The sequence below is a fragment of the Vanellus vanellus genome (genome assembly GCF_965231255.1).
Source record: "Vanellus vanellus genome assembly, chromosome: 12".
NCBI classification, from domain to species: Eukaryota; Metazoa; Chordata; class Aves; order Charadriiformes; family Charadriidae; genus Vanellus; species Vanellus vanellus.
The window spans coordinates 22,082,385-22,095,794 of NC_138917.1; the positions used below are offsets into that span (position 1 = coordinate 22,082,385).

General features: G+C 40.8%; 1 protein-coding gene across 1 annotated transcript in view; it reads left to right on the top strand.

Annotated features, from left to right (window-relative positions):
• Positions 1-13,410, top strand: part of CNOT1 (CCR4-NOT transcription complex subunit 1) — a 61,173-nt gene that overhangs the window by 19,761 nt on the left and 28,002 nt on the right. Inside the window, exons 13-21 of the mRNA XM_082489665.1 lie at positions 537-777; positions 2,310-2,429; positions 3,489-3,611; positions 3,844-3,995; positions 8,543-8,693; positions 10,086-10,287; positions 10,652-10,798; positions 11,925-12,049; positions 12,855-13,141. Coding sequence (XP_082345791.1) covers positions 537-777; positions 2,310-2,429; positions 3,489-3,611; positions 3,844-3,995; positions 8,543-8,693; positions 10,086-10,287; positions 10,652-10,798; positions 11,925-12,049; positions 12,855-13,141 — 1,548 coding nt within the window. The remainder of the gene's footprint in view (positions 1-536; positions 778-2,309; positions 2,430-3,488; positions 3,612-3,843; positions 3,996-8,542; positions 8,694-10,085; positions 10,288-10,651; positions 10,799-11,924; positions 12,050-12,854; positions 13,142-13,410) is intronic.

The following is a 13,410-nucleotide window of genomic DNA, read 5'->3' on the forward strand; positions in this document are numbered from 1 at the left end:
TTTCAGTGAAGATATTTGCTTCTGTTTCCATTGTATGGCCCAAAATAGGGAATTGGAGGATGGGGATTACGGGTAAAGTGGGAGAAGGTGGCAATGGTTTAAACCAGACAAAGCAAGTAGAATATCTTCACTAAGTTTCACAGGTTGGGAGTCAGCGTTTTAGAAAGCGTATTCCATTTCTGGAAGTATTTCTCAAGATAAATTATCCAGGTGACCCACATCAAGCTGAACTTTTTTCAACATCAGTTTTCAATTTTCCTTCTTCCCTAACAATCAGAAGCTGTTAAGCTCTTAAATTGGTTTGCAAAAAAAAGGGAGTTATTTTTTTATGGTAAAGGATGTTCTTGTAGGCCTAATTGCATGTGGTAAGAGCTGCGCTATCAGGTTGTTTGCAGTAGATGTTACTTTATATCATCTTACGGCTATTGCTACAAAATGCTTGAATCCAGGAGCCTGTAAGCTAACCACTTTGTAACTTTGTGGGGGGGGACTTGTCTATTTGTTGTTTGTTTTTTTTTTTTTTTTTCTTTTGTTAGGAAGAGCCTGGATTTGATTGAATCTCTGTTACGATTGGCAGAAGTGGGACAGTATGAGCAGGTTAAGCAGCTCTTCAGTTTTCCTATCAAGCATTGCCCAGATATGTTGGTATTGGCCTTACTGCAGATCAACACTTCCTGGCATACCTTGCGCCACGAACTCATCTCCACGCTCATGCCAATTTTCCTTGGTAACCATCCCAACTCTGCCATCATTTTGCACTATGCGTGGCATGGACAGGTGAGAATTTTCACTGGAGCGTGCCTGCAGTTTGTTCATGTAACTGAAAGCTTGTTAAATGGGTTCAACAGTTAGAACGATGCTTGTATTGGCCTATGAACTTGGTAATTTAAAACCCAAGAGGTAAATTATCAGTGGTTTGTGCAAAGTAATATGAGCGGTCTCTTACCTGTCTTGAAGCAAACTGTTGTGATTTTTTCTTTGGGGAAATGCATTCAGAACAAAGAAATCATGTTCACTGAGAAAATATTCCTGGAAAAGTAGAGAGACTACAGTGAAGTTTGACTTTTTTTTTAAGCTTTTGGTTTTAACCAAAGTTGTTCAAAGTTTGATTATTTAAAACAAAAACAAAACACCAAAAAGCCCAAAACAGCAGCAATCCCCTACCTAAGTCTCAACCTAACAGGTTTAAAATGTAACAACTTGAAGCAGTAAGAGGTGAGGAGATTTGAACCAAAATAATCTCTGTTGTACTTGCTAAAAGATATAAAGAAATCACCTATGCTGTGAGTTTTAAGAGTCTAGGGTGTTTTCTGCAAACTTAGGACTGGCTGCTGACCTTCAAAGCGAGCTTCCTTGTTACAGGGTTAACTATGTATGCAAATTCCATACTTTTAATGGGCAAATGAGTAAACTCTTATGGGTTTGCTTTTTGGTGTGGCATTCATCATTGTGTCCACTGGTAGTTAAGCAAATAGGAGTTATAAGAAGAAACTTAAGGCAGAAGAAGCTTCTAGGGTAGGAGGGAATCTGCATTAGGAAACATCTTGCCCTGTTCAAGTAAAGTAGAGTTAATGATAAGCTTGACTTCTGAGGGCTTGGTCCACATTCACTGCAAAATTAAAGCTATTTGCTAGCTGAAGTGCTATGAACGTTTTCTCTTTTTCCTGATTAAAGTCTTTAAATTGAAGAATGGGGGATAGGATAGAAGTGATGTGCTTGTTGCATAAGGTCTTGCAATGGCAGGATATGCAATTGTTCCCCAGGGTAGGCTTCAGAATAAAGTACAAAATTGTGGCTGCCATGTGACATGCTGTCATTCCACAACTGGAGGATGTGTCACTTCCCCAGATGCGGGAACCTTCAAGTAAAACTTTTGCTGCCATCAAAATCTTAGTTGTTCTGTAGTTTAAAATTGCCCCTGTGTCAGCAAAGAACTAGATGCTGTTTTCCATGTTTAGGTGTGACATTGCAATTCTCACTTAAGGATATTGTCAGGCATAACACTGTGTAAATGACTTGCATATTCCGAAAGCAATTTCTCTGCAGTTGAGAGGAATTAGATCTGTACAGTGTCAGGAAAGAGATGGGGATGTACATACTTACCGTTTGTAGTAGTTCTCCATCCTTTAGTGGTAGCTCCTGGGTAGTTTATTATTGCACATAAGAGCCCAACTCAGAAGCTAAGTTCTGAAGTTAAAGAGAAAATGTTTGCATGTTTAGCTTTCGAAGTAAAATATCTTACTTAATGTTCACAGAGTTGATCCTTTTCCTAGAGGCATGAAGTACAATCCTCATTTAATTCTCCTTAGGGTCAGTCTCCTTCGATTCGTCAGCTTATCATGCATGCGATGGCAGAATGGTACATGAGAGGGGAGCAGTATGACCAGGCAAAACTGTCACGTATTCTTGATGTGGCACAAGACTTGAAGGTGAGTTCTGCAAAACACTGCCATTGTTTTCTCTGACGTCTTATGCGGACTTGCTCATCTTTTAACAAAGGCTAAGCTTAACTTAGATGTGACTAATTTAGTAAGGATTATGTTGTTTAAGCGTGTCTGAACTCAGTTGTTGCTGCTGTACCTCATTTTAAAACAAACCAAAACAGCCTGTGTTCATGTGACTTAAGCGCTCTTCAGCTGAGTCGCGGTATCTGACTACCGATGCTTTCTAGCCTGTCCAGTTGTGAACCCAAGACATTTTACTTGGTGTTTGCAGTTGAGTTGGTTATCGTGGCTTAGCTGACAAGTAACTTGGGAAGCAGTATAATAGAACTGCTTGCTTTGAGTGTACTGTAAATCCAGGAAGAGCTTTGACTGTTTTAACCTTGAATACCATTGAAATGGGAATGTAGAAAATACCCTTCAGACATCTGTGTGAAGGTGACACTGCTAAGCTTTATGGAACGGGGATTTCTTAAGAATACTACTACTTTTCAGTTGTTTATGTAGTCGCAAAAGAGACTGGAAGTTGTTACTGACTTCTTTGAGGCCTTTATTGCTTCCTAAAGTGAGATGCAAAATAATTGGGTGTCTCAAAGTGCAAGAGCACCAACTGCTGCTTGAAGTCAGTTTTGTTGTAGCAGTCACTCCGTTCAAAACGAACGCTTTGAGCAGATATATTCAAAGGGGCTCTGAAGGGGTTGAGGTCTGTTTGCAGGGAGATGCTAGGCTCTTCTGATTAATTTTGTTGCAGTACCAACTTGGTAGCTCAGCCACTTGCTGGTGGATTTTCGTGTAGAGGAATTTAAAGCTGTCAGCGCAAGGTCGCTTCAAAGAAGGTAGGGTCGTGCTTTCAAACGAGAGCTCTTGCTTATTTGTCTCACGAGCGAGCTGTAAGTCAAGCTGATAGTACCAATCTCTTTATTGACAAAGAAAGCATAGCAGCATGTGATAGCAAGACTTCTTTACTAAAAAGTATGTGGGGCTTAGAAAGAAGAGAAAGAGTATCCTTGTGTCTTCACTAGTAGTCTTCTGATTTCTTTTCTTTAGGCCTTGTCAATGCTGCTAAATGGTACTCCATTTGCCTTTGTTATTGACCTTGCTGCACTTGCCTCTCGACGGGAATACCTCAAACTTGACAAATGGCTCACAGATAAAATTCGGGAGCATGGGGTAAAGCAGGATTTTTCTTTTTATTTCTGCACTTTATCAGTGACTAGCTTAAGTCACTTTTAACAATTTTATAAGTAGCTTTAAAGTTGTGGAAAGTGTCCATGGTCTGATAGTTCACCATTTTCACTGAACTATAATAGCTTAGTGCGATGCTTTCCATGGTGCAATTGCCAAGTTTGAAATAGTGGCTTGGATGCAGTTTGGGAGTTTAAGATAACATTTTCTTCCTCAGGAGCCCTTCATCCAGGCCTGTATGACTTTCTTAAAGAGAAGATGTCCATCTATCCTGGGTGGCCTTGCTCCAGAAAAAGATCAACCCAAAAGTGCTCAGCTTCCTCCTGAAACCTTGGCGACTATGTTGGCGTGTCTGCAAGCTTGTGCTGGGTAAGGATTATGTTGCTTACACTGAACGTGTGGTCTGCTTGCAGCTTATTTGCTGGCACATGGTCACAGCCGGTTTGGAAATTCATGTGGAGGACAGGGTTAATGAGAGTACATAAGTTTGCATGGATAGATTCAGTATTATGTTTAATTTTGCACTGCAGCTTCTGTTGTAGGGTAGGTCACAAGAGCTGGAAAGAGTGTTCTTGTCTTTCTAATCAAACAGGTGAGGTGATCTTGGGAGGTGGGGGCTGGCTGGTTAGTCAGACCCCGGGTTGTTAATAACTAGATACAGGGTTGTAATCCAGACTAAAAGGAATATAGGCCATAACTGCAGTATGGGACAGCGTGTTGGAAAACAGTGACTGTATAAAGGATTTTGTGGTTGTGTGAAGCCAATGCCTCCATGTGTGGTTACTACCCTAGCAGAAAGGGCTAATGCAATCCTTATGTGTAGGAGAAAAGTGGTAAGTGGTGATTGTAATCTCATTGAGACTGCAACTAGACATGTGTAATTTCTGCCATCTTCATTTGAGACTGTCTCAAAGTAGTCAAAGGATGTAAGATATCTTAAGATCTTTTGCAGGTCAAATTGTTTAGCTGAAGTCCAGAAGAAAAAAAAACGTGAGTCCTAGAGAGCTGTGTTTATCTGCTAGAGGGAGGGGTAGGCTACAGAAAGACTAATGGGAGCTGAATTTGGACAAATCCATTTTTAAATACTGTGTTAATGTATAGTGAAAATGACTGTTGTAGAATATTTGTGGTGTCGCTTCCTAATACTGTCAGATTGAGGTGGTATTTAACTGCAGCAGTCTTTCAAAGATAATTAGGTGTAGCATAGTGCAACATATGAGCCAGAGAGACAGAAGGCTGGAGATAGTGCTGGTTTTGCTGTTAAATTTTGACACCAAAAGAGGCTGGCGTGCCTGAGTGTGTGTAACTTGATCTCATAGTGTGTCCCTTGGCTTAGCCAGTGTTATCTTGACAGATGAAAGAAACGTCTTCAAAGGATGATTCGTGGCTCTCATGTTGATTCTAAGAAATGAGTGTCAACACAGAGTTGTCACAATTGGTATTTGAACTGCAAAGGAATTTGAGGTACCTGTAAAACTTTAGGAGACAGGAGTTTCCTGATTTATGCTGGGACCTGTGCAATTACAATACTGCAACAGCATTTTGAAGTTTTAGTGAAATATAATGGTGCAGCCCACCCCTTGGACTGAAAAGATGGCTGGTGTTTTTCAACTCAAAGTGCATCTTCTCAGACTACAGTTCGCAAATTAACTTGGAATCATCTTTTTTGCCTGCTACTGTGTCCAGATTTTAGAAGTTTAATAGTTAACTGTAGACTTGACTTGCATCTAATGTCACTGTGTTCTGAATCTTGATGTGTTACCGAGTTTTATTTATTCAATTAATTCCAAAAGCCACTAGTTCTCTACTGGCACAATTCTCTCAGCTTTTGGTTTCTTTTTATAGCTACTTGTATTCTCTTTTATGCAAGAATGTGACCTACTTGCAGTCATTTTCTATTAGTTATTCTCTTTGAGCTTTAAAAAGAAAATGCCTGGATTTCTTTCATGAAGCAATTGCTTTGATTAGCTTATGTTTCAGTCACGAATGGAAGCAGGCGTTGTAAAGAGTAGGAGATTAAAATCGCAGTAAATATTAAATACGTCTGGGAGAGTAGTTCCACTTCATTCGCTGAAGTCTGCCATCTCCTAAATCTGTTGATTTAGGAGCCTGCTCTTTAATTAGGCTGTAGTTATTTCTTGTCCCATTTTGCGTTTAGGGAGACACTTTTCTTAGAACATGTAGGGTCCTGGTGGCTGAAACTTTATTTTTGGTGCAACTTGTTTATCACTGGTGAGCACTGCAGTTGTGGCATCGCGTAGCAATGAGGCTTCAAAAAGAAATAGTGTTCCTTTTATTACTGAGTGTTTTTAAAATGAAGGCAGGGTGGTTGCAGGTACCACAGGCTGACCGAGCATTTGATTTGGGTAATGTACTGCTTAGAAGTCCTCCTCTCAAGGAGCTGCAGTGAGTTGAGAGGGGCAGTGGTGCCTCTTCCATGCCATGGTGTCCAGCACAGTCCAAGTGTGTCAACACAGGGAATGGTCATTCCTTCTCAGTCCCTGCCTCAAGAAGGGAAGAGGCTTCTGGATACCTGTGCCTAGAGGAATGAAAAGGCCTTTCCTTGCTCTGTAAAAATTGGTTTAAACAAAAAAAAAAAATAATGCAAGAGATGTGAACTTGTTATTCCAGGAAGCTGGAGCTTCCCTGAAGCTGGCAGTTTGTTCCTCTAGAGCTGGCTGACTGTGGTCCCTGGCTCTCCTCCTTATGCATGTTCCAAAGTTCTCCTTCCTGTCTCTTCTGGGAACGGCTCTGATTAGGTTAGATGCCTGAATATATTTTTACGTAGAACTTGAAAAGATGAACATTTTCTTTAAGATCTAGTTATCAAATCATGCACACCTACTTTCTTCTTCATATCATTTACCTCAAATGCACAGGGTTGGGTTTTTTTTTGTGAAAACCTGCAGCTTTGTACTATCTAAAAACATTGTGATGTTTGCATCTTGATACAGCAGTGTATCTTTTGACATGATAAAGTTAACCTTCAGTCTGTCTAGATGGCAGGTCATAACGTTAGTGGTGTGCTCCAAAAGCACGAATGGCCTAACTGGTCACCGTAAGTATCGTATCAAACTCCAGGGTTGTAAGCCCTGTCTTAGTCTTCATTGTGGGCTGTCATATTATCTGCCTACAACAGACTGGAATTTGAATTTGCTAAAGGATGCTGTAGTATTTAAGCATAAAGATCTCAAATTTAACTGCTACAAAAAAAGGGAAAGGCAAAAGATTGAGGGTGGTAACCACGTGTGAACTCAGCTCTTCAGTCCCCCGACCCTTTCCCTGGTTGGCTGCAGTGCTGTATGATCTTGGGATGTCTCCTGCATCAGGGAAAACTGTGCTGACTTGCTCATACATACATTTGAATTTCTGAGACTGTGGCATTGGAGTGCAGGCAAATACATATTGTAGATACTGAGCCTACCGTGTGCTGTACTCAGAGCTCTGTCTTCAGGTCTGGCTGCATTTTCTCAGAACAGAAATCCCTATGGGTGGGTTTGTTTGTTGTTTTGTTTTTTTAAAGGTATGTTTCTGATCATTTTTTGATACACGCCCCCCAAGCCCCTTGCTTTTAAAGGAAATGACTTGCAAAAGCAGTTGATAAAATGTTTGTTGCTGTGTATGAAGATGTGCACACCCATGGTATGTCTCCAGATTCCTTTATGTCTTGGACGAGCTTTTACCCACACTACAGGGTGGATCACTGGCTTTGGACAACTTGAAGCCCCTAACTTGGTTTAATCTGTAATAGGATACTTGCCAAAGCTGAAGGCTGATATGTGCTTTGTTTTCCTGCCGTAATGGTCAGCATGGTTCCTCTCTCTTCCCCTCATTCCAACAGCTGTGCGCTAAAAGCTAGTGAAAATTCAATTAAAAGGAGGAATCTCCAGCCAAGGTTAACAAAGCTGTGTTTGGTATAGTTGCACCATTACAGGAAGGAGTCTGCTGCTTTAGCTGTCCTCCCTGAAGAGGTAGAAGAAAAGTTCAGGAAAGCTGTAAATAATTGGCTGTATTTTCCAAAAGGAAAATGTTAGTGTTGTGTTAGTGTGTTTGTGGTTAGGTACGTCAGCAGCAGAGCTGGCTTTCCTTCCAGTTTGGGAACCTGGCAGTCAGACATGGAATACTTTGGAAAGAGGTACCAACTGCTCTTAGGCATGAAGTCATTGCACAATTAAGTTTGAGTTTTCTGTTGGCTTTTTCCTGTCTCTGTTTTGGTTTAATGTTAATGCAGGAAGCATGTCTTTCAGTTTATAGACAGATGAATTTTAGTGAATCAGGTGGTGGTATTTACCACTCGTCCTTTTTAGTCTTGGAGTATGTAGTCATGTAGTCATCAAGCTTTAGTCATGTTGTAACTCCTTTTTAGGATAGACTTTATGTGTAACGAGATTCAGAATGGGAATAATCATGAACAGTGAAGTCTGGGGACAGGAAGGAGCCTTGAGAAGTGGATTTGAAGGCGGGTTCATAGCACCAGTTATTGTGTGTGTTAATTCATGAGGGTGAGCTGTATATAGCCTGTGATGTAGGCAACAGCAGACAAAGACTGTTGTAGATAGTCTGCTTTTCTAAGGACTGCTGGAGCCACGTAGGTACATTTCCCAGCTTTCTGTAAGTCATTACTTGCTCAGCTAACTGTAAAGCAATATTTGGATTATTGAAAACAAAGGAATAATCTATTGGAGATAAATTTTTAGGGCTACAGTTTAAAATTTTCTGTTGAAATGTAGTCGTTTCCCTTGGGACATGCTCTCTAATGCAAATTTTGCAAATAACAAAATGTAGCTTTTCCTGGGGTTGTTTTGCAACTTCTATTTGTGAAACGTGGCCCCACTTTCTGCAGGAAAACCAAATAATTCACGGGCCTTAGTTTCACGAATGATTATGTGGCTCACTATCCCACTTCTCTGTTCTAGGAGCGTTTCTCAGGAGCTGTCGGAGACGATCCTGACCATGGTGGCTAACTGCAGTAATGTCATGAACAAGGCGAGACAGCCACCGCCTGGAGTCATGCCAAAAGGCCGCCCGCCCAGTGCTAGCAGCTTGGATGCCATCTCTCCTGTACAGGTAGACAGATAACGTGGTGCACTTTTTTTTTTTTTTTTTTTTTTTAGAAGGTGGTGTTGATTTAGTGTTAGTTCTGCTGTGCTATTTGAGCTCTTTCAGCAGGACTAAGTAGGACATCATCTGGCTCCCGTAGTTTTATGCTTGCATGTCTAGATAACTTGCTTGTTACTACAGAATAATGCCTGAGGGTTGTAGTTCAGAACTGTCTGTCACTTCACAAATGTCTGTAAGAAGTAACTGAAGTATAGCAGGATGGGAGCACTGAAGAGGGATAGAGATTTTATTTATTTAAAATAACTGAGGATTTCTTTTAAAGTGCTAAAATTTACTAAGACTTTTGAGAATTAAGCACTGCCTTTGAACCTGATGTGTCTTGTTTGTAGCTTCACGGGCCAAGCAACAGTGCTAGAGCATAAGGACTTGTTATAACTGGGGCTCTTCAGCTCTCAACTGAACTGCTCTTTTAAAAACAAGGTACATTTAAGTTACTCCCTGCCACTCATCATCCCTTCCTCCTCTGGGAGCAACACATTACAGACAGGTTTTGCTTCTAGCAATTACATTCAATGGCAGATTTTAAAGTAGTGACAAGTTTTTCACGTGAAATAGTGGCAATTCAGCATTTAAGAATGCCTGATGCATCAGTAGATTACGTAAGCTAAATACAGAGAGCAGTTTCCTTGTAAATTGTTGCTTTATTGAAGTTGCTTGTCAGATGGACCAAATATCTTGGCAACCTGCTGCAAATAACTGATGTGAACAAATAGGGCAGCAGATGTTAGTCTGTAGTCATGCTGTCTTTTGGGTAGATAACGCAGGTTTCTGCTGTTCCTAGTCAGGAACTCTTCACTTATTGCTTTGTCAGCTGGTATTGTGCCTTCCCTCCGACTCATCACCCAGGTCTTAATGCTTTTTATTGAAGACTGCATTCAGGTATTTAGCTGTGAAAAGTGGGCATAATGGGATCCTTCAGACACTCAAAAATACTCTGGAAGCTTGATATGAAATGGCCTTAATAAAGTCTTGGGGTGAGGTCTGAGGTGACAAACTGCAGAGCACAGACTACTCTAGTATAAAAATCTATGTGCTGCTGCTTATAAGCATTTACTGTCATGTTACACTTGAGTAGAGACTGTGGAACAATCAGCTGTTCTGTAAAGCCTCTGATAAAGTAGGGTTTTATGAGATTGTAGAAGAAAAAGTGAAATCTCATTCTGAAGACAAACTAATATTTCGGGGTTATCTGGATGACGTCAGAATTTAAAGTAACAATGCAGAAAAGCTCTTGTCAGGAACGTTTTGATACATAGCTGTCTTTATATAAAACCTGCCAAAAGTCAGCTTGATTGCGGTTTATGGATGTCTGTGTATAATCTTCCTCTCTTCACTCAGATCGACTCGCTTGCAGGAATGGCATCTCTTAGTTTAGGTGGCTCAGCTGCTCCTCATACCCAGAGCATGCAAGGCTTCCCTCCAAACCTGGGCTCTGCGTTCAGTACTCCTCAGTCACCAGCAAAAGCGTTCCCCCCTCTATCCACCCAAAATCAGACAACAGGTTTCAGTGGCATCGGTGGACTCTCTTCGCAGCTTCCAGGTACTGCTATCTGGGTGGGGTTGTTTGTATTTTTGACATCAGAGTGAAGGCACTGTTATTACCATGGTTGGAAATACTGGCCATACAGTTGTGTGTCACGCAGGAGGGAATTACACAGTCCTCGCGCCTAGGTCACTGCTGAAACAGTGCTTCAGAGTCTTGCAGCTGCAATAGGTGAAAAGTTTGAGAGTCAAGAGGGTGAGTGGCTTGATAGATTTTAGGTTGGGACGGAGATGAATTGTTTGAGATAAAACTGCTTGATGTTAAACAGTTATGAGGCTATGTAGCTTGGAAATGACAAGTGCTGAGAAAAAGTGCATACTGGGAAGAGTGCAACTGAGATGACTAGTTGTTTGCTTTTCAGTAGGTGGTCTTACTACGGGTAGCCTGACTGGCATAGGAACCGGAGCCCTGGGCCTTCCTGCGGTGAACAATGACCCATTCGTGCAAAGGAAGCTGAGCACATCTGGACTGAACCAGCCTACGTTCCAGCAGAGTAAGATGAAACCTTGTAAGTGGTAGTGTTGTCTGTGGCTGTGAAGTGTGACTGTGGTCTGCAGCTAATCTGCGTTTCCTTCAGGGGAGGCTTGGATCTCTAGGTGGTAAATGTTAGAAATGTGGCTCTAGTATGATGCCATTACTCTCAGAAAGGTCCTTCTAAACTTTGACACCAAAAGTTTGTCAAGCAGCTGAGGGGGGATTAAAAAAAAAAAAGCTGTTAGCGTAAAAATACAACGTTATGGATTTGCATGAGCAGTATGTTTGTGTCCTTTTTTTTGTTCCATGTTTTGAACAAAAGTGTTGTCCTGCTCTTTACGGAGAGTCATTATGCATCTGGTAAGAGGGTGGGTTTTGCTTTCTTTGTAACCAGGTTAAACAAACTACCTGGGTGAGGTCCTGTTGCAGCAGAGAACTTGAGGGGTGAAGCAATAAATTAGACTGCAACACTGGATACAAATAAGACTGACAAAAGTTGGTGGGAAGGTGGTTTGTGGAAGGAATGATTTGGTTCCCAACACTGAGCCATTATCCTTAACTCGTTTATACCTCTGAAGTGTGCTCACAATGAATTGTTTAAGCAATCAAATGTTGCCTTTAGGAAGCATAGCTAAACCTTCCACATCGCTGTTATTACATGCGTCTCCTTTGATAGCTCCTCCATAACAGCAAAATTACCAGTCTCTACAGGTGTACGGTGGAGGTGGCTCTTATGACCATTGGTGTTTATTTTTGGGCTTGAGCATTCATTGTAAACTCACTCGAAGCTCACTGGCTGGCCTGAAAGTCTGTGTGAAAGTTTGTCTGCATGTTAATGTTGTGTAGCATGCTTTATTCTAGTCTGTCTTTGGATTCATTTAGTTTAGGCGTCAGTTGAGGTTAGCTTGGGATGCAATGGGTTCTAGGAGTACAACAGTATGAAGTTAACTCTGTCTTAGGATTCATTCCTTTAGTATAAATATAACAGATTGAAAACACTTTTAAATTAGAGTTGCTGTCTGCTGGAAAGGTTAAATATCCTGCTTTTTAGGAGAGCTAGCAGGTTCTGTCTAGTTTGGTGGAAGAGTTGAAAAGAAATAGATGAAATCCTGACTGCCTGAAGTTGTTCTGAGCATGATATCTGTTCCCTTTTTTAACAGCTGACTTATCTCAGGTGTGGCCCGAGGCTAATCAGCACTTTAGCAAAGAAATAGATGATGAGGCAAACAGCTACTTCCAGCGCATTTACAACCATCCGCCGCATCCGACCATGTCTGTAGATGAGGTGAGTTCCCTTCTGTAGCAGTAATTATTCCTTCGTGTATTAGTTCTAGTGGGAGATATAAGGCTAGTGGTAGATGCTTGCAGCATTGCTTTTTTTGCTTGGTTGAAATGGTATATTTCTAAGACAGCATGCTTTCACTGTAAACTTGCAGTTGATCTTTACGTTCAGCTTTGACTTCTGTGGACTGAAGACTTTAGATGTCTAATTAACACTCCTAAAACGATGCTAAGTGGGAAGAGTTTAATGTGGAGTGGAAGCTGACATGTTCAAAATAAGTGTGCCTTTAAACAGTCTGTGTAAATTATATTAATCTTGAATATATTTGTTTTTAAAGTATCTAAAAATGACTACAACTTTGAAATATATCAAGGTGTCTTAAGCTCTACCTTCTGAGCTTTGATAATTATTTTGGTTAGTCTCGATGAGAGTAATTATCGCTGATGTACTTGCTCTTTGAAGTACTTCAAATTTCCTTTAATGTATTTGTGTAGTTATAAATTATGGAAGACACTGAACATTAATTTTCATTTTTCTAATTTGAAGCAATGGAGTAGGCGGTCACAAAGTTTTACGTGAAGACAGTTACTTAAAAGCAGGGGGAGAAAACTAAAGTCTGAAGAGGAAGCTTGTTGTATTGATGTGGTGTCTACTCGCTAAAATGAGGTTTTATTGAAGCAGTTATTTTGCGGTTTAGCTTGTGGTAGTGCAGTTTACCGTAGTAGGTGCAAATGCTCTTGAAACCTGAAGATGCAGAAGGGCTGAAATAAAACAAATGTGTTGGTAACAACCTCCCATTTCTTTGCAGGTCTTGGAAATGCTGCAGAGGTTTAAGGACTCCAACATTAAACGGGAACGAGAAGTGTTTAACTGTATGCTGAGGAACTTGTTTGAGGAATACCGTTTCTTTCCCCAGTACCCAGATAAAGAGCTGCACATAACAGCCTGCCTCTTTGGTGGGATAATAGAGAAAGGACTGGTTACTTATATGGCATTGGGTCTTGCCCTGCGCTATGTTCTTGAAGCCTTACGAAAGCCTTTTGCATCCAAAATGTACTATTTTGGTATTGCTGCACTAGATAGATTTAAAAATAGGTGAGTGTGGTTTTTGGTAATACTTATAACGCTATGTGTAATGTCTTGCTAACATTGAACCTGCTCTAATTATGCAGCACAAGATTGCTTATACGTGTTAGAAACTTGCACATCTCAACTTTCAGGATTACTTTAAAGACAGGCTGAGCTGAAACAAAATGTGCTAGTTACAGGGTGACTTAAAAAAAAAATCAAAATGTTCAGTGTGGTACCTGCATAATTGTGGGACAAACATGCTGAAACTACTTAGGGGTATACTTTATAAAAAA